Source organism: Podarcis vaucheri (assembly GCF_965113315.1).
Source record: "Podarcis vaucheri genome assembly, chromosome: 3".
Classification (NCBI taxonomy): domain Eukaryota; kingdom Metazoa; phylum Chordata; class Lepidosauria; order Squamata; family Lacertidae; genus Podarcis; species Podarcis vaucheri.
Window position 1 is genome coordinate 45015794 of NC_138761.1, and position 18807 is coordinate 45034600.

The 18807-nt window shown below is 40.5% G+C and overlaps 1 protein-coding gene across 4 annotated transcripts in view; it reads right to left on the reverse strand.

The window, feature by feature from the left end:
• KIF26B (kinesin family member 26B) overlaps nt 1–18807 on the reverse strand; it is a 271678-nt gene that overhangs the window by 202212 nt on the left and 50659 nt on the right. Inside the window, exon 1 of one of the 4 annotated variants that reach the window (XM_082214956.1) lies at nt 8092–8204. The exons of the other annotated variants lie outside the window; for them this stretch is intronic. Within the exon in view, the coding sequence (XP_082071082.1) occupies nt 8092–8094 (3 nt within the window). The 5' untranslated portion in view covers nt 8095–8204. Of the gene's footprint in view, nt 1–8091; nt 8205–18807 lie in introns of those variants that run through there. 4 annotated transcript variants of the gene reach the window in all.

Consider the following 18807-nt stretch of genomic DNA (forward strand, 5'->3'; position numbering starts at 1 on the left):
ATTTGTACTTAAGAGAACATGTATTATTTTTATATCTTGCTCTTTTCCCAAAGAGTTTAGTGCAGTGCTTTCAACTTACAACATGCCTATGTGGTGAAATAGGCAGAGAGACAGTGACTTGGGCAAGGCTTCTTCTTGGGCTTCATGGACCACAGCAACTACACAGATTGCAAAATATTTGCATATTGTGGTTGGGGGTGCAAGGAGGCAGCAATTTCTAGAACCCCTTGCCCATAGACAGGTGCCTTCACTGCATTTTGGTGCCTGCCAAATACATTACCCAGATGTTTAGAAAGTTTGCATGAGTTTTTATCTTTTTTAGTCTATTGTATTTTGGTTCTATCTTTCTGTACGTTTTAAATTATGGTTGTAATTTATTTATTTTTTAGTGATAATTTTATTGTGGTTTTTTTTGTAAACTGCTATGATATTTTTCCTACAATAAAGTTGCATATATTTTTTATTAAATAAATAAATAAATGCCTTCTGCAAACTTCCTAAAGTAAAATTTTCTTAGAATCCAAGCCAATGAGATCCCATTTCTAGTTTTGCAAGACTGGACAATGCAATCCAATACCCAAATCAAGTCAAGTTATGTCAGATATATCATTTTAAAAGGGTGTGTCACACATGAGTCTAACTAACATGTTATTCAGGAACTAAACTACTTGCAAAAAGACTTCAGGAGTGTATCTATCATATGACTATGTGAGAGATAATAACACATATACCTGAACCTAATTACTAGTGTGTGTTCTAGATATCACTGCAAATCTGATCACAGAATGGATCAGAAGAAGAGAGCATTTACAGAGCTAAGAGGTGTTAAAACACTTTCCCATAAGATGTAACTGTAGTCTGCAATTAGAGTCTAATATTGATATCAGCAGGTGTTTTCCACTTAAAACTAAAAGCCTTTATTTCAATCCATATAGTAATGGACTTTCCCCAGCACTCTGAAATCGCTCGCAATTGTAATAAAGGACCCTAACACTATCAAAAATTATGCTACACCTTTGTCACAATGCACAATGGCCTCCAAATAGTATGATTAAAGGTTAATTTCATGACCATTTCTGCCCAGATAAGCACAGGATATATTTCATATGGGTGGGAGTGTAAATGTTTCTGTGGAGAAAGACCTTTCACCTGATCATGCCGAATGTGTGTGTGCACGCTTTTTTTTTAAAAAAAAAAACTTTGTAGTGAGCTGGGAGAAACTGCAGACCACCAAGGGGGTTGTCTTGATTGGTTTGTCGTATGCTGCCCAAGTAATGGAGCTATTACATACAATCAAATTCGCTCCAATTCAGAGTAGCTCACAGGAGAAAACACCCAATTTCCTTGAAACGTGAACATAAGGTAATGCAAAATCAAAACCTGAGAAGTGAAAGATGGAAGCCTTGTCCTGTTCTTTCCTCCCAGGCGCTTTGTGTTTTATTTCAAAATAAAAGTACAATAAAACCAGAACAACATATAAGCCAACATATATAGCATAAACATAGAGAGGAGTATACTGAGAACCCTTCAGAGAGAGAGAGAAGAGAGAGAGAAACAAAACAAAAGAAACTTCTCCTGTCTGGAATGAGAGCAGCAGCAGCAGAAACACATACAAATCTAATAAATAAGGCTTAAATTTTCATCATTAAGACACACATATCAATAAACAGGGACGCGGGTGGCGCTGTGGGTTAAACCACAGAGCCTAGGACTTGCCAATCAGAAGGTCGGCGGTTCTAATCCCTGCGACGGGGTGAGTTCCCGCTGCTCGGTCCTTACTCCTGCCAACCTAGTAGTTTGAAAGCACGTCAAAGTGCAAGTAGATAAATAGGTACCGCTCCGGTGGAAAGGTAAACGGCGTTTCCGTGCGCTGCTCTGGTTTGCCAGAAGTGGCTTAGTCATGCTAGCCACATGACCCAGAAGCTGTACGCTGGCTCCCTCAGCCAATAAAGCAAGATGTGCGCCACAACCCCAGAGTCAGCCACGACTGGACCTAATGGTCAGGGGTCCCTTTACCTTTACCTACCTTGTTATTTTATATGAGCTGGCAGTATATAAATATTTTTTATAGATAAATACAGCCCTGTCTCACATACAGGATGTAATGAATGCTGCATTCATGTGAACCTTTGTTTCCATTTTGAATTACCATCAAGGAAACACAACTGCTGCATTTCCCCCCCATCGCTAACACTTTTCTCATAAATTACCGTATTTTTCGCTCTATAGGACGCACTTTTTCCTCTCCAAAAATTAAGGGGAAATGTGTGTGCGTCCTATGGAGCGAATGCAGGCTCCTTGGCTTCAGCGATAGCAACGCAAAGCCTCCAAAGCACAGAGGGAGCGCTCCCACTGCACTCCGGAGGCTTCGGGTTCCTTTTTCTGAAGCCAGGAGAGCTTCGGCAGAGCTTCCTGGCTTCGGCAGAGAGGGAGAACTGCGCAGCGCCCCTTCAGCGAAGCGGGAGGAGAAATGGAAGGGGCTCCGTTTCTCCTGTCGCTTCGCTGAAGGGGCGCTGAGCAGAGATGGGGAGAATTATTTTTTTCTTGTTCTTCCCCTCTAAAACAATGCACGTCCTATGGTCGGGTGCGTCCTATAGAGCGAAAAATACAGTACATGTAGGGATGCCAGCAAGACTTTCTGGCATGCTATTTGTGCATCCGCCTTCTGCCTCACTTGCAAAAGAGAATACAATTTGTGCCATATGCAAATCGGTATCTTCATTTGCCGGCACAGCTGAAGGGATCAGAAATTAACCTGAGGCCACACGAGTTATTTTTATGATACTTTATGCTTTCATTTTTATGATGTTGCATTTTTATTGTAACTTACTATCTTGCCTGTAAGTTAGTTTGGTAGGAGCTTGTTTGGCGGGAGTGCAATTATATCCATGTCTACTCTGAAGTAAATCCTACAGTGCTTAGGAAACGAAGTGTAGGGTTACAGCCTAAATAAATAAAAAACAGAGAATTCCTAATGCTTTAGTAGAAAATTCCTCAGATTCTGAGCTAGGTAGTATTTGGAACTGCGCCTCACTCTTGATCTAGGTAACAGTCCCCACATTTTCATAAAGGCACAGATTACAACAGGCAGTGGCTACTATTCCCCTCAAATACTTAATTTTCTATTTCATTTTTTCTTTAAGAAAAAGAAAAGTATAAAATTTAGAGAAATACACCTCCTTTCTCCTCCAGCCATTTTTTTTATTAATACCTTTTCTTTTTTTTTTTTTTATAAAATTTTTATTGGGTTTTCACATTTTATATAGACAAAAACAAAGACACAAAAAACAAATAAACACATAAACAAAAAAGAAAATAAGAAAACAACAACAAACATATATACTTTCCCGAAAATGTTATTTCCTAACCCTGGTCATTGACTTCCCCCTACCCCCTCCCTTGCATCCCCATTTCCAAATTTATGTCAGCAAATTGGCATTTCCCTGTCTTAATATTAGTCCTTTTATAAAAACAAACAAAATTATTTTTTTCTAAGTTGGACCTCAATTCCCTTCCAACGATTTCCCATTTTGTCTTGAATAATGATCTTTTTAACCAAATCCCATAATCATGAGTGTTGTTAGAACTTAATTTTTCCCTCCCTCCCATCCCCGGTTTGCGTCCCTTCCCAAAGCATGTCCAAAATAACAGTTCCTAGCCCGGGTTCCTCACGTCCGAGGCCCTCCAGTCTCTTTCAGTCCCTCTCCGCCGGTCTTGTTGGTAATCCTTTATGCCAGTCGTCACATCTCGAAAGAGTTCTTTCACCATCAATCCAAAGTCTCTTCCCATATTTGCAAACAGCTGCTGAAGAGTTTCCACAAGGCATGAATCTTGAAGGTAATCAAAGTCAGAGTCTATGTGGAGGCCCCGATTATATTTCTTTATTTTAAATTCCTTAATTTCATAGACTCCCAGGACCTCCACTTTCGTCTTCTGCATCTTTCGTGGATTTATAGTAGATTTGCTCCAATAATCTCCTTGTTTGTATTCCACAGGCGTCAGCTTCTGCTCTGTATTTTCCCACATCACTTCTTCTCTTTCTTGTTTTGTCTTCTCCTCTTCTTTTATTATCATTTCTGGTTCAGCTGTGGATTCTTTCTCATTGAGGTCCTCGTTACATTCAGCAGAACTACTTGTTTCAGAAGTCAAGGTCATCAATTGTTCACTCATAGCCGTAGTCTGCTCTTGTAAGATTCCAACCAAATAGAACATCCTTTCGATTTCTCCCAGTATCTTTCCATCCACAGCCATTGTAATTCCACAGAATTCCCTCTAGAGGGAATCTGGTTACTTAGTATTCTTTTCCCCAACAGTCCTTTGTCTTGTTATTGTTTCTTTATTTCCAACAATTTTAGATCAATTGTAACTCTTTTTAATCCAGAGGTAACTTAGGTAGCAATTTTCCACTATTAACAGTCCGTTTGACAGCTTTGACAGCTGTCAAACTCTGCACTTCTTAAACCAGCTCCAAAGCAGGACGCTCCCGGGCCCGGGAGGGGGGGTTGTTTACAACAGAACACAAAACATCCAACACTCCTCTCTCCTGCTCAAAATTTCCAAATCTTGGAAGTTACTGTCTTTTTTTTTTAAAACTCACCCTTTACAGGGTGGGCACTCCAGCTTAGTTCTTTTTTCGTTGCTCTAGATCGTCTGCAAGGTGGGGGGTGCGGACTTCCTTTTAGCACATCCCCCGATCGTCTCAAATTCAGTGGATAAATTTCTTAAAAGCCAAGTCCAAATTACTCACGGGTTGTTTTTTCAGCCGAATTTCAAGGAAGGAAGTCAGCGCTCTCCGGTCATGGCTCGCGGCTTCGCTCAGCAGAGGTAGCGATGGACTCTCAGTGCCACGCCACCCCCCGTATCCCCTCCGCAGCCTTTAAAAAGGCTCTTCGCGAATCAGGGGGGGCGCTTAAGGCACCCGCCGAGTCTTCAGTCCGCAGGCACCGCGCCTGCGGTTTTAAGGGTCCCCGTGTCGCCGGCACGGCAAAGACCCGTCCCCTGCTGAGCCGATTCCCTCCGGAGCTCGGAGGGAATCCGCCATTCCCAGATCGCGTCAACCCCGGAAGTCTTTATTAATACCTTTTCAAGGTCTTTGAAGAACTAATTAATCTAAAGCTGCACTTGTGGAAGGGAGTTAATAGAAATTTTAATACAAACATAAAACCATAACAAGATTTTATCTCACTTCCTTTGATATGTGAAACAAACAGTTACTCCAGGAGGCTTTGAGAAACAGTTATGGAAAACCACAGGTGATAAATTAACCACAGAATGGTTCCCCTTTTGCAATAGAAACACACTGAGATTTTAAAATAATTGAACAAAAAGGCTGTGAAGGTCAAGTCAGTTTGTTCTTGCTGTCTAAGATGCATGTGGAAACTGACGTGGAAAATCAGAATCACCTGCCCTGCAAAGAATATTATTTCATGTTTTCTATGTATTTCCCCCTTTATGTTAGCAAACAAGTGAATTTTAGAGTAGGCATATCTATGCTCCAAAGGAACTGTTCACACAATCTGTATGCGCATAACCTACACAGGAAGTGTGTGAGATAGGGGAAGAAAATGGGATACAACCATCTATGCTCACTAGAAAAAATGCAACCTGATCCAACTGCAGAATTTGATGCACCTAAATCTGTACAGGACTGGACTGTTGGACCCATTTAAGGTAGGTATTGATTTTCTCTTTTTCTATTATATTGTATTCCAAAACGATTTGGTGCAGTAAACAACAACAACGCACACACAGGGATACACTGGATTATAATTATTTGAATTACAGGTCACATCTGAACAGAAAACAAAAGACATTTGCCTTTTACAATCTACCATTTCTAGATTTTGACAAAAACAAATTATTTGCTTAACTAAAACCAATTATTTGCTCAACTATATCTAACTCCAGTAGTGATGTATGGAAGTGAGAGCTGGACCCATAAAGAAGGCTGGTCGCCGAAGAATCGATGCTTTTGAATTATGGTGCTGGAGGAGACTCTTGAGAGTCCCCTGGACTGCAAGAAGATCAAACCTATCCATTCTTAAGGAAATCAGCCCTGAGTGCTCACTGGAAGGACAGATCCTGAAGCTGAGACTCCAATATTTTGGCCACCTCATGAGAAGATAAAACTCCCTGGAAAAGACCCTGATGTTGGGAAAGGTTGAGGGCACAAGGAGAAGGGGACGACAGAGGACGAGATGGTTGGACAGTGTTCTCAAAGCTGCCAGCATGAGTTTGACCAAGCTGCGGGAGGCAGTGGAAGACAGGAGTGCCTGGCATGCTCTGGTCCATGGGGTCACGAAGAGTCGGACACGACTAAACGACTAAACAACAACATATCTAACTATCCATTGAATATATAAACACATACTTCAGAATTCATGGGTCAGTGATGGGATTGGGCCACAGTGAATCTTTACAATGCCATAATTCCTAGAGTAGGATCTATATTTGCTACCCTGATATTTTTCCACACATGTAAATCAAACAAACCCAAACCAAAGCATGTAAGGGAAAAGATAAGGTGCTGCCAAGGGGAGCTTCCTTTTGAAGCCTTATAGCTGCACAGGTTTTGCCTAAATTCAGCCCCCTCTGTCCTGCAGTCTCAATATGCCTGTAATTAAAGAAAAACTAGACATGTAGCAGCACAGTACAATTAAGTGTAATGTGTAGTTTAGCTATGAGAGGGCTTTCTAAAAGGATAGGCCAAAAAAAAAACTTAACAGCAATCCTAGTCAGGACTACCTGAATTCAGCTGAGTTTACTTCCAGAAAAGTTGGGTTAGGATTGCAGCCAAAGTCTGGATAACAGAATGGAACTTCCACACATAGAGGCAATATTTGTCAGAAATCCATAAACTGCGTACAAAGAATTTTTTTTCATGCATGGCTAAGAGGCATTTCGTTGACCACTGTGAAAAGCAGAATCCTGGTCCTTTGTGTGATCTTGCAGTTCTTATTCTATCTGTTCAGTCCACGGGTAATCACTGTAGTGTGGTCATCAAAAACTATCTACAGTGGTACCTCGGGTTACAAACACTTCGGGTTACAGACTCTGCTAACCAGGAAGTAGTACCTCGGGTTAAGAACTTTACCTCATGATGAGAACAGAAATCGTGCACCAGCAGCATGGCGGCAGCGAGAGGCCCCATTAGCTAAAGTGGTACCTCAGATTAAGAACGGTTTCAGGTTAAGAACGATCTTCTGGAACGAATTAAGTTCGTAACCAGAGGTACCACTGTATTATCCTGAAGTGTGGAATCGTCTTAGACCAAGTTCCCCGACCCCTTGAACAGCTGCCACCTAGTTTTTAATTTGTCCAAGTGTGCATGCTCATGTTTATTTTTCTTCTTGTTGTTATCTTTGATGTTAAGCAATAAGCTATTCATTCTAGGTGGACAAAAACGTCACCACAGATGGAAACTAAGGTCCAAAATTGCATCACGCATCAGTAGTTAAGTACTTTAGTGGCTACAGTAAACTTACTCCATATTTAAACTACTGTAGCTGATATAGCTGAGAGCAGAAGGATCCCATTGTTTGCAGTTAATGATTTCAGATCTTAAATGGTTACATCAATATTTCATTCCAGCTGATTAAAAACAGAGCTGGAGTAACTGTTAGTGCAACAAATTCCCCAGATAATAGTTACAGGCTATGAAAGAGCAACTGTGGAATAAAGTCCAGTTAAGATTCTGAAGCTACAATTCTGTAATTCAATTTTTTAAAATTACTACTGTACTACTGTAGTGATAAGCACTTATAGCTTCTATGAGCCAAGCTAGACGTTATGTTAAATGCATGATCAAATTTAATCTGCACGGATTAAAAAAAATATGTGATAGATAAAAGCCTACCTTTAACAGCAACTTATTGTTGCTTTGGCTAAATTCCCACTTAAGCATACAGAGGGTGGAGAAGAACACAAAATGTTTTCTGCATCTGACAGCCCATTGCAAAATGAGAAGCATGTGAAACTCAACAGTGCAGTTTATGATGATGACATGGAGAGAGTCACAGACATAATCCCAGATATAGTACATCAATGGGAGAGAGTCCCATTAAAAATATGGGCAAGGTAACATCACTGTACCATGTGAGATCCTCTTCAGAGGCCCCACTCTATGTGCCCCCATTAAGTGAAGTGAAATGGCTGGCTACCAGGGAGAGGAGCTTCTTAGTGTTAGCATCTTGGGTGTGATGTGCCCTAAGAACCTGTGTTGTTAGTGTTCTGAACCACTGTTATACAGGGGTCTGTTATGTGACCCCTGTATCTGAGAGTTACCTGCTTTCATTGTTCTGTACACTGGATTTTTTTTCTACTACAAATTTCTATTTTGTGATGTTATGCTTTTAATTGTATTTTTTAATCATTTCGTGCTCACAGGCACCCAGAGAACAAATGTTATTGGGTGGCTTTATATATATATATATATAGTAAATAAATTAAATAAAATATATATTTAAGTACTATCTGCTTTTGCAGGCCTATATGGGGAGAGATTGAGACAGATGATGAGCCTAAGATGCAGTAAGACGCCCCCAACAAAGTTGAAAGAATACCGCAAACAAGATTTTCTGTGACTCTGGGGATAGGATTATAAAAGATTTTCTGAAGTCACAAGGCTGGAGCAGAAAGCCTTTCTAAATTGCATTTCTTGGATTTTATGTTATTATCTTCATGGCACAGTTATTACATATTAAAGCTAATGGCTCTCTTTTGCTAGTAACCTAATATGGAATGTGATTGATATCCCTATCAGTACTTTAGAGAACTCTTTGAATTTCATAAGCAGAACCGAAGGAAGCAGGAGCAGGTGAGCAGAATATCCTTATGTGTACAACACACTAAGCCTGGGGTTTTCACTGCAGCATATAAAAATATCCTGAAACCTTACAATACTGAAGCTTTCCAGGTTCTCCTGTTTGCAGGAAATCTGCTCCAAACACAGTTCATTTTTGTATCTAAATACGGATCTATTTATGAGTTATCTATAAAGTAATTTGCAAATACCCATCCCATTCTAACTGTACCACTCCCTTTTTTTTCTTTTTTCTTCCTTTCCTTTCCATTCCATTCCATTCCTTCATTTGTTCACTTGCCATCAGAATTAGTTTGCAAATCACTCAGGGTGGATCTCGCTTTTTTGTTGATGTTACCTTAAAGCAACACATAGATGATGCTCTAGAAAACAATAGCAGCAACTGTTATGTATTGAAGTTCTCACCCTGGGCCAGCAGGGGGATACTGTAGATAGTTATGCAAATAAAGGATCGAAAGTGACGTTCAGTGATTGGATGGATACTGTAGATAGTTATGCAAATACAGTGGTGCCCCGCAAGACGAATGCCTCGCAAGACGGAAAACCCGCTAGACGAAAGGGTTTTCCGTTTTTGAGCTGCTTTGCACAACGATTTTCCCTATGGGCTTGATTTGCAAGACGAAAACGTCTTGTGAGTGTTCCGATTTTTTTCCGCTTCCCCCCTTTTTCTAATCCGCTAATAGCCTTTTAGCCGCTAATCCGCTATGCCTTTAATAGCCGCTAAGCCTTTAATAGCCGCTAATCCGCTAATAGCGCTAATCTGCTAATCCACTAATAGGGTTGCTTCGCAAGACGAAAAAACCGCTAGACGAAGAGACTCGCGGAACGAATTAATTTCGTCTTGCGGGGCACCACTGTAAAGGATCGAAAGTGACGTTCAGTAATTGGATGGATACTGTAGATAGTTATGCAAATGAAGGATCGAAAGTGACGTTCAGTGATTGGATAGTTTTAGAAAGTTGTTACAGTAACGTGGTACTGGAGCTCTATATAAGAAGACTGACGGAGCCCTTCAGTTCAGTTCTGTCCTGGCCTGTGAATAAACAAGAGTGGTTTGAAGAATAGCTGTGTCGTCTGATATGTTCACCCACAACTTAACAGCAACTGTACTAGCTATGTGGCCCCAAAGCTTTTAATTAATGATTGAGGCAGCCACGTGAAATAGTTCCATTAAATTCAGCAGGACCGTCTTGGTGTAAGTGCTCTATGGATCTTAGCCTTTGTATTGTTTGGAAATTTGCTACCCTACAGATCTTAATGCAAACCTGATCCCACTTCACAACCACCTGTTAATGAATCATCTTGATTAAAAGAAAGTCCAGTGTTTTGTTTTGTTTTGTTTTGTGGAAAATATTGACTGTGTTCATTTCATGACTATTGAAACAGGGCAAAGGAGTGGTTGTAAACATGTTTTAAAGGGAATTTTTAAATGGCAAAGTGCTTCCTTAGGAAACAGCAAACCCAAGTTTTACTAGGAAAAAAGAAAGAAAGAAGATATATTCTGTATTACACACACACATGCATGCAACACAACCCATGCTGGGCCTCATAAAATGCAGCCTGTAACCTTCCGTTCCCATAGCCAGAGCAATCCAGTGACAATAAACAGCATCTTACCAAACACAACCTCCATCAGTTAACGAACACAGAGAGCAAAACCCTGTCAGGCTATCTGGTTGTTGTCACACTGTTTTGCGGTGCAATGGTTTCGAGGGGAAACAGATAATTTGCAGACTGAATGTCTCCTGTACAATGGGTGTCTGACAGTGAAGGGAGATTTTCCACAGAGAAATTGCAGTGCATTGAAACAACCTGAGGGCTTGTCTAGACTTGGGAAATTTGCACTGATGGTGATGTCTGCATCAATTCAGAGGCACCATGTGCTCTTCAAGATGCTCCTGACAATGCGCTGTTCCTACAGGTACAAAATAGCTTACATACAGTGTAATGACATGATCATAATATCAAGTAATGGGGAGGATTTTGCTGTTCTAGAAAATGCTATTAACTCACGTCTGAGACAGGGCAGACCAACGAAGGCAGGCAAGGGCCAACCCGTGGCAGTACACCAGCTCCAGAGTCGGCCTGTTGTCAGAGGGGTCACAGAAAACAGGACAGCTTTGACTTCTCTCAATCTGCCCCCAACATGCCATGCACACACTTGCTTTCCCCCTCTGCCGCCATTGGAGCACTCATGGCAGAGCAATGGAAGCTGCAGAGGTTCCCTTGGTCACAAAAAAGGCCTCTGGGGGTGAACCCATGGAAAGCCAGGTCCACAAAATCCTGTGCCCTCGGATATGTCCTCACATAGGGTTGCCATATTTCAAGAAGTGTAAATCCAGACACCAAAGTTACTGAGTTTTGCCCAGTGGTGTTGAGCTTTTTCTTGCAAAAACTCAAAAATAATTGAAGTTTTTGAGCTATTTTAAAAGAAAATTCACCAAAATCTAGAGTGCCAACATTGGTTGCCATACGTCTGGCTTTCCCCGGACATTTAAGCGATTTCAGCCTGGACACTGTTTATAACAGCCAAAACTCGGCTATATCCAGGAAATTCCAGACATATGGCAGCTCTACCTCACAAGCACCTAGGGATTGGGAAAAAATACCTGACTGGGGAGCATGGCATGCTTATGACATGTAGCCCCGCTGCTCAATAGCTGGGGCAAGTTGGCGTACTCAGCTCAGAGTTCTTTATTTTTCAAATGTATTTCTCATGTACTTTGTAACAACAACAACAACAACAACAACAACAACAACAACAACAACAACAACAACAACAATTTATTATTTATACCCCGCCCATCTGGCTGGGTTTCCCCAGCCACTCTGGGCGGCTTCCAAAAGAATATTAAAATTATGGTTGGTGGGTCTGATGGGTCTAGGAAAAATAAATCCCACAATTTTATGGAACAAAGAATAAGTGTGCTTCTCCATAAACACACACACACTTTAGATGTCTTTCCACCCCCCTATACCAAAAGTAAATCAGTGCTTACTGTACTAAGATTCCATTTATGCATGGAAGTTTTAATAGTATCTGTGAGTTTTCTAGTGTAAAGACGTATGCACCAAAATGAGTTGTATCTGTGAGTTTTCTAGTGTAAAGACGTATGCACCAAAATGAGTTGCTCCTAATCTTCTGCTGTGAGCTATAGCACAGTAAAATTACTTGGCAGAAAATGGGAAGAAACGAACACTGAATGATACCATATGATGGAAATGAAAGGACATGTTGATTGATGTGTGATACAGAAAAGGGGACTGATGACATGAAATGAACAATACAGACAAATTGTTCCCCTCAGATCTGTGATTGGCAGGGACTAAAAAATGCAATCTCTGTGGCAGTAAATTGTGAAATTACAACACTTTAATTCAGACTTTTTTCTCCCTTTGTCACTTCTTTTTTTGACAGAAATGTAAAGGTGCTGCTTTTTTCTGTTTTGAGCTTGCCTCTCCATGTTACATTAAATTCAGCCGTTCTTTCTATGGAGTTGTCGCTGAGCTTCTGTTCTGAGGCTTCAAAGGAAGTTCTTACAGTTAATTCAGGCAGCCTGCCAAAACTATGCAGCTCTGAACAAAGTTTTAAATACTCCCACTTTGGAAGTACATGCACATTTTATTTTCTCAACTTAACTTTCCTAACGTCATTGATTCTTAAGTGTGTATACAGTACTATAAAAGTTGGTGCAACCAAGTCCATTCATTAAAGCACTGGCCACCAAAATACCCCCAACCATTTAAAGGTCTGTACAAAACTGAGTTGCCAAGACATATAAGAGGTTTAGAAAAACTTTTCCTAGTTGACTAAGAACAAAGCAACAGTCCATATGCAGTGTGAATTTTATGCCATTTGCTTTAAAGGGAGCCTAGTGGCAAAGCTCAGCTGTGCATCAGATAATACTAGGAGGAATAACAATCTTCTACAGCGGTCTACAAAAGAAGCATGGATGCATGAGATCTTTTGAACATCAAGAAGGTAACATACCTAATAAACTGCCTCCTCCTCATGCCCTGGAATAATTCACTAGCAAGAATTCTTTATTCTGTATGTCAAGTTCAAGCAAACAAGGACCCCTGGAATGATATTTCCACAGAAGACCTTTACTTTGCAGAGTCCCAAAACACATTCTACATTTCCAAAACTTTGGCCCTTCCTGATATTGGCTTAGGAGCTGTTGCAGAGCTGTCCTTACCGCACAGCTAAGTAACATCCCCATATATAGGTCATGTGGTAGAGCTCACGTCATGGCTCCTTCCCATTAGCTGTGAAACTGTTGTGGGAAGGAATGACAGAATCCTACGACATCACCTCAGAGATTTTCTAAGCAATGTGGGAAGGAATGAGGCAGCAGCTTCCACACCAGCGCTAAAGATAACATAATGTTTGGCACACAAGACCAAAATCTGATGTTATGGGTTAGGTTGTAAGGAGGTTAAAGTATTTGATTACTTTATGGTGTCTAAAATAATGAGCTATGGCTTGTTCTGGGGCTTCCAAAACAGATTTGGGGAGAGAGGAATCATTTCCATATACAGTACCAACTGCTTTTTCTGGGTCTTGGCCATAGTGTCACTGTACAATGTTTATACCTTTGGCACACTGGTATTTTTTAGCCTATAACCTTTGATTACAACTCAGAAATGTCAGGAACTGGGGAAAGGATTGTGCCCTTTTCATATTATGAAATTTCCAACCCCTCTTCTGCAAAGCAGGAGTGTCTTGACCTTCATCTGGTCTTGTGCATGAATTAGTATTAAGTATAATTCACTAATTCCTGCTGTGACCACAAACAGCCCACAGGTTGAAGATTATTTCATGTAGGGGCCATGTGTTCTCTGTCATAGAGGGAGACAGTGCTGTATTTGAAGGTGACCTCCATCTGAAGGACAGTTTGGTCCAAGTCAAGATTTAGGATAAAAAGCCATAAGAATAGAGAGCAGAGACTTTTAGCACCCTCTTCTGCAAATCAATCAAAGTTGCCACAAAACTAAGGTAAAAGCTAACACCCATATTTAAACCAACTGTGGATGACACTGAAAAAGCGGACTCAAGTCCACAATAGCTTATTACACAATTTCTTAGTCTTTATGACGCTTTACTGTTTTCACAGCAGACTAGCCCAACTGTCCCCTCTGGATATTCACCACAGGGGATGAACTTCACCAAGTTCTCTGTGGCTTTCCCTATCCTAAGATTTCTTGCATTTCTCTCTCTCGCTTAAATGGTATTTTAAAGATAAATGAATATTGGCAACATTCAGTTACTTTTCTCTAGAAATATCCCCAATAGCAATTCAACAAATATACTCTTATCATACATAGTTCTGTTTGTAGGTAACGTGAGCTGAGAATATCGAAGTGATAAATGATAAAAGAGATTTTGGAATGAGGAAAATTTATCTTTTTGACAGCTGAGTTAAGATAGAGGCTGCTAAAGTCTCCTCCAGTTGTATGTTCGTACTGCATTTTCTGAAATAGTGTTCAAGGTTAGATCTACTGAAAAATATACAACTGACTTACCTAAAGTTTCACACAAGAAATCTAGACAAAAGTAACAGCATTGCACAGTTTGTGTGTGGGAGTGTGTAGGATAGAGAGAAAACTACAAACTGGTTTTAACACAAATCTGTGTCGTGCAGACACCACATTGTATATATCATATTCCTAACTTTCATTAAAAAAATTCCAGTACATTATTATCTCACACATGCAGTGCTTTTTTCAGGGGGATGCAGGGATACACATACCCCTAAACATTTTGTGACTCTAAGTGTGGCCTCATTGAAAGGCAGTATTTCAATATGAGTAAGAAAATGAGAGTACCCTTAAACATTTTTTAAGAAAAAAGCACTGCACACATGATTATATTTGAATGTACTTCCAAAGATTTATTGTTTCTAACCACATAAAGTTATTCCAGATAAGGTTAGAAACAGATTCACAGAAATACTAGTTGATCATGGTCATGGCTCCATCGTGTTCTCCAGCCAAAGGAGAACTTAACAGGAGCTTAACTGGATTTCCTCTTGAATTTTCATTATCTTGCCTGTTTGGACATTTGTCTACCTAGGGTACACTGAGCAATTTAACACATTTTTCCACTGCTTACAACATGGACTGAAGCCTGAATTTGTGGAGAGTTGATATTGAAACATACTTACCATGTAATGTATCCCAGGTTTAAATCATGTACTTTATTTGAAATCACACAATAGATAGATAGACAATTGTACTGGTTCAAATATATGTTTTCCATTTCAATTCTCCTCTGATCATAAACGTAGATGGAAATATCCATTATAGAAAGCCAAATATTTTAATATGACCCTGTGCAATGTTGTGAAACAATATTTTTAATTGAATGACTGTTGTTCCCTTGTGGCTTACATTCAGAGGCAGTGATTCCTGGTCATAAATTCACTGTGCCGGCTTGTGCCTCTTGGGACTGGTGGTCCAGAAGACACAGAGGCCAATCAGAGGTGGAGTCTGAACCAATGACAGGCAAAGCCAACTAATTCTAGTGTTGCCTCCATCTTCCTCCCTGCTCAGTTCTACAGGGAGGCTAAGGAGGAAGAATCTGACACACACATAGCTAACCCCTGGGTGGGTTGTAAGAAAACAGGCAGGTGGGGGCTGGTGGAGTGCAAAATTGATGTCTTTCCAGCATTACAAAAAAGACAAGGCTAACCTGCAGTGGAAATGCAGGACTCCTTTTGTTTCTGTAATGTGTGAAAATGTCTTGCAGGATCTGTTGCACTTTTGTGAAACTTCTTCCCACTGGACATTGCTAAAATACAGGCATAAGCATTTCCTAGAAACTTCTTGTTTAGGCTATGGAGAATATGCTGCAGTAAGAGCATTGAGGAAGAGGTTTCTTTTGCACATAATTTACTGTTTCTAACATAGATGTGGGATGAGTGATTCTAATCACTGAATTTCATTAGCTATCAGAATAATGGCTGCAAAGAAGAAGAATGTTTATTAGCGTCCAGCAGAAAAGCCAAAAGGTTCACCACAGATGTAATCACAAAACTGCATTAACCAAGGATTAGTTAACAATGAGGCCTGCTGTGGTTTAGAAGATGGCGATTGTTGCCACGGAATCTGGAAGACTAGCTCAGATTTTCCATGGTTTGTAGAGTTAGAGCTACCATGTGGTGTGTTCTTTAAGGTGCCATCACACTGAATATGTTCATTAAAAAGCCAGCTTTTTGAAGCCATGAGGTTTCTTGAAGCATGCAGTAGAATACAACTTTTTTTTCGAGGAGGGGATATAGCGGGATTGGTTTGGAGTTGGGGTTTGGTTTTTTTTGCAAAATGTTGCCGACAGCAAAAGTAAACGAACACAATAATATGTCACATCAAAAAGTGCCCAACGTGAAGGAGTTGGAGTAAAGATTGACAGTATCTTTTGTATCCGGGCTCTTAATTATTTTAAATCAGAATCCTCCCTCCTTGTGTAAATGTTAGTATTGTTGAGTTTCGAAAACACAGACTGCTACTTATTGGCGGTGGTCCCATTTCTTGCCTGACATTTCAGTCAGAAACGCAGCAGAGCAGGTGGGGCTTGGGAGAAGGCCAGCTGCTAATCACTCTCCAAAACAAAATTTTCATTTAGGCGTTTTACGTTTTCCAGGCATTGACCTGCTCATTTTTCAGGCATTTCAGAGTGCGAGCACTTTGATCACATTCCAACCCAAACACGATTGTTTACATACAGTATGGCAGCGTACAATTTGTTAAACCTTGATCTGGATTTTGATTTTTTTTTCAGACACTAGCTGCATACTTCACAAGCTGTGCAGTTTACACCTGAGGCTCTTCTGGCTCAGAAATGCTGGGGTTTCTTTTTCTTTCTTTCTTTCAGGTAAACATTCATTCCCATTCTCTTCAATAGAAGTCTTAGTAATAGCCTCTCCAGAGGTTAAGAAGTGCAGGGAGATGATTGGCACGAGTGACTTGTAAGAGGCATTTCCAATGCTGCAGATAAAGGGGAAAGCAGACTCACTGCCTGCTGTTTGTAAAGCTGTATTGAAACATCATTCCCCCCCCCTTTAATTATATGAAATGTTCACTTAGCCCAGGTCTCAAGGGAAAGGCAATTGCTTCATATGAAAAGAGCTTAGGGAAAGCCAACACTTCTCCTGTTCTGTTCTGTTCTGTTCTGTATGTTTGCATGCATCATAAGGCGACCCAAAACTTGTTATGTGCTGTAATTAGCACTACAGTGCTTCAGCGGTAGAAAACTCACCAGCATGGTCAAGATGAGTCCTTAGACCAGGATTACAGAAGAAAAGAAGCATTACTGGCAAAGTCAGACTTCGGCTTTAAGAGGCAATCAGTCTGTATGCCAGGTTTGGTTACTCCCACAGCAGAGGAGTGTATGGAGGAATAATACCCTGGGCTGCCTCCTTATTAGTGACTTATAGCACTAATATTAATTGGTTTCCCAAGATTCCTAACAAAATTTAAAAAAGAAAGTTGGGGAAAACACCCTTCTCAGTCGCTGACACTGCTATTAGTGGTGATGCTAAAAATGGTGGTGATCAGAAATGAGCTTTTCCACTTTTCTTTTTAAAATAGCGTTATACAGTGGTACCTCTGGTTAAGAACTTAATTCATTCTGGAGGTCCGTTCTTAAACTGAAACAGTTCTTAACCTGAGGTACCACTTTAACTAATGGGGCCTCCCGCTGCCGCCGCGCCACCAGAGCATGATTTCTGTTCTCATCCTGAAGCAAAGTTCTTAACCCGAGGTACTATTTCTGGGTTAGCGGAGTCTGTAACCTGAAGGGTATGTAACCTGAAGTATCTGTAACCCGAGGTACCACTGTAGTGTAATACATGTGTGGAGTGAGAGCCAATTACAGGTGGAGCCACCTGATTCTAGGTTTGCCCCCATCTTCCTAACCTGCTGAATTCTTTAACAGCAACTCAGATTAAGGAAGAGGAAGCTGGCAGCCAGTGCCATCCCCCCCTGGAAGGCAGGCAGATGACGGGTGGCTGACAGACTGAGGATGGTGGGGCATTCGCCCTAATGGACCACTCTCCGCTGGATAGCGCTATAACATTCTTCCATTTAATTGATATAGATATATCCCAAATAGGTTTTTAGCAGTCCTTAAAAGATAATTAAAATGAATAAAGTGATAAAAGATCACAATGGAAAAGGGTTATAATGAATGTGTGCTGAGCTGTGGTAGATTCACCTCTTTGATACTTCCTTGTACATGTTGAACCCCCATTCCTTTAAAAAGATAGAAGAGCAGTGCTAAAAGCATCTGTAATTGTGGAGATTGTGCTGATCATATAAAGCAGAAGAAAAGTGGGCTTTTCTATGGTCTGTGAAAAGACAGAACTACAGGGAAAATGCAGGATGACAGTATTGTATGGATGCTCTGAAAAATGTAAGTGAACAAAGCATGGAAATTACACACTCAATGCCTAATGTGGAAAAACTCTGCAAAAGAAGGCACTCAAAGTTCTCTGACCTGAGATTTAAGTCTGCACTCATTTCACGCCACCACACAAGAGAGTGGCAGGCATAGTCAATGGTGATCATTATGGTTGTCATAGTAAGAAACCTACTATACTCCACCACATTTGCCATTATTTGCTAACCTCATGGAAGTCACTGTGGACAGTGCCAAAAACTGTTCAGACTAAAGAGTACTGAAAGTGTTTAAAGACAGAAACGTTTCTGGCATCCATCCAAAATGACTAAGCCGTGGCATTATTCAAATCAAAGCTTACCTGTGTCATATTTTAGACATCTGTCTACTTACTCCTAGGAGTTTTAGCTGCTAGTTTGTTGCTCATGTGTGACATGGGTTTAAATGAATATACAAATAAAGGGAAATCAAAGCAGTCTATTAAAGAGTTTAAAGGAAGCGTTACTGAATAACATAATAATAGCACAGTATTTATATAGCTTAGGGAGGGGGAGACAGTGGATTGGGATCTACTAGTAGATCTCTGGGT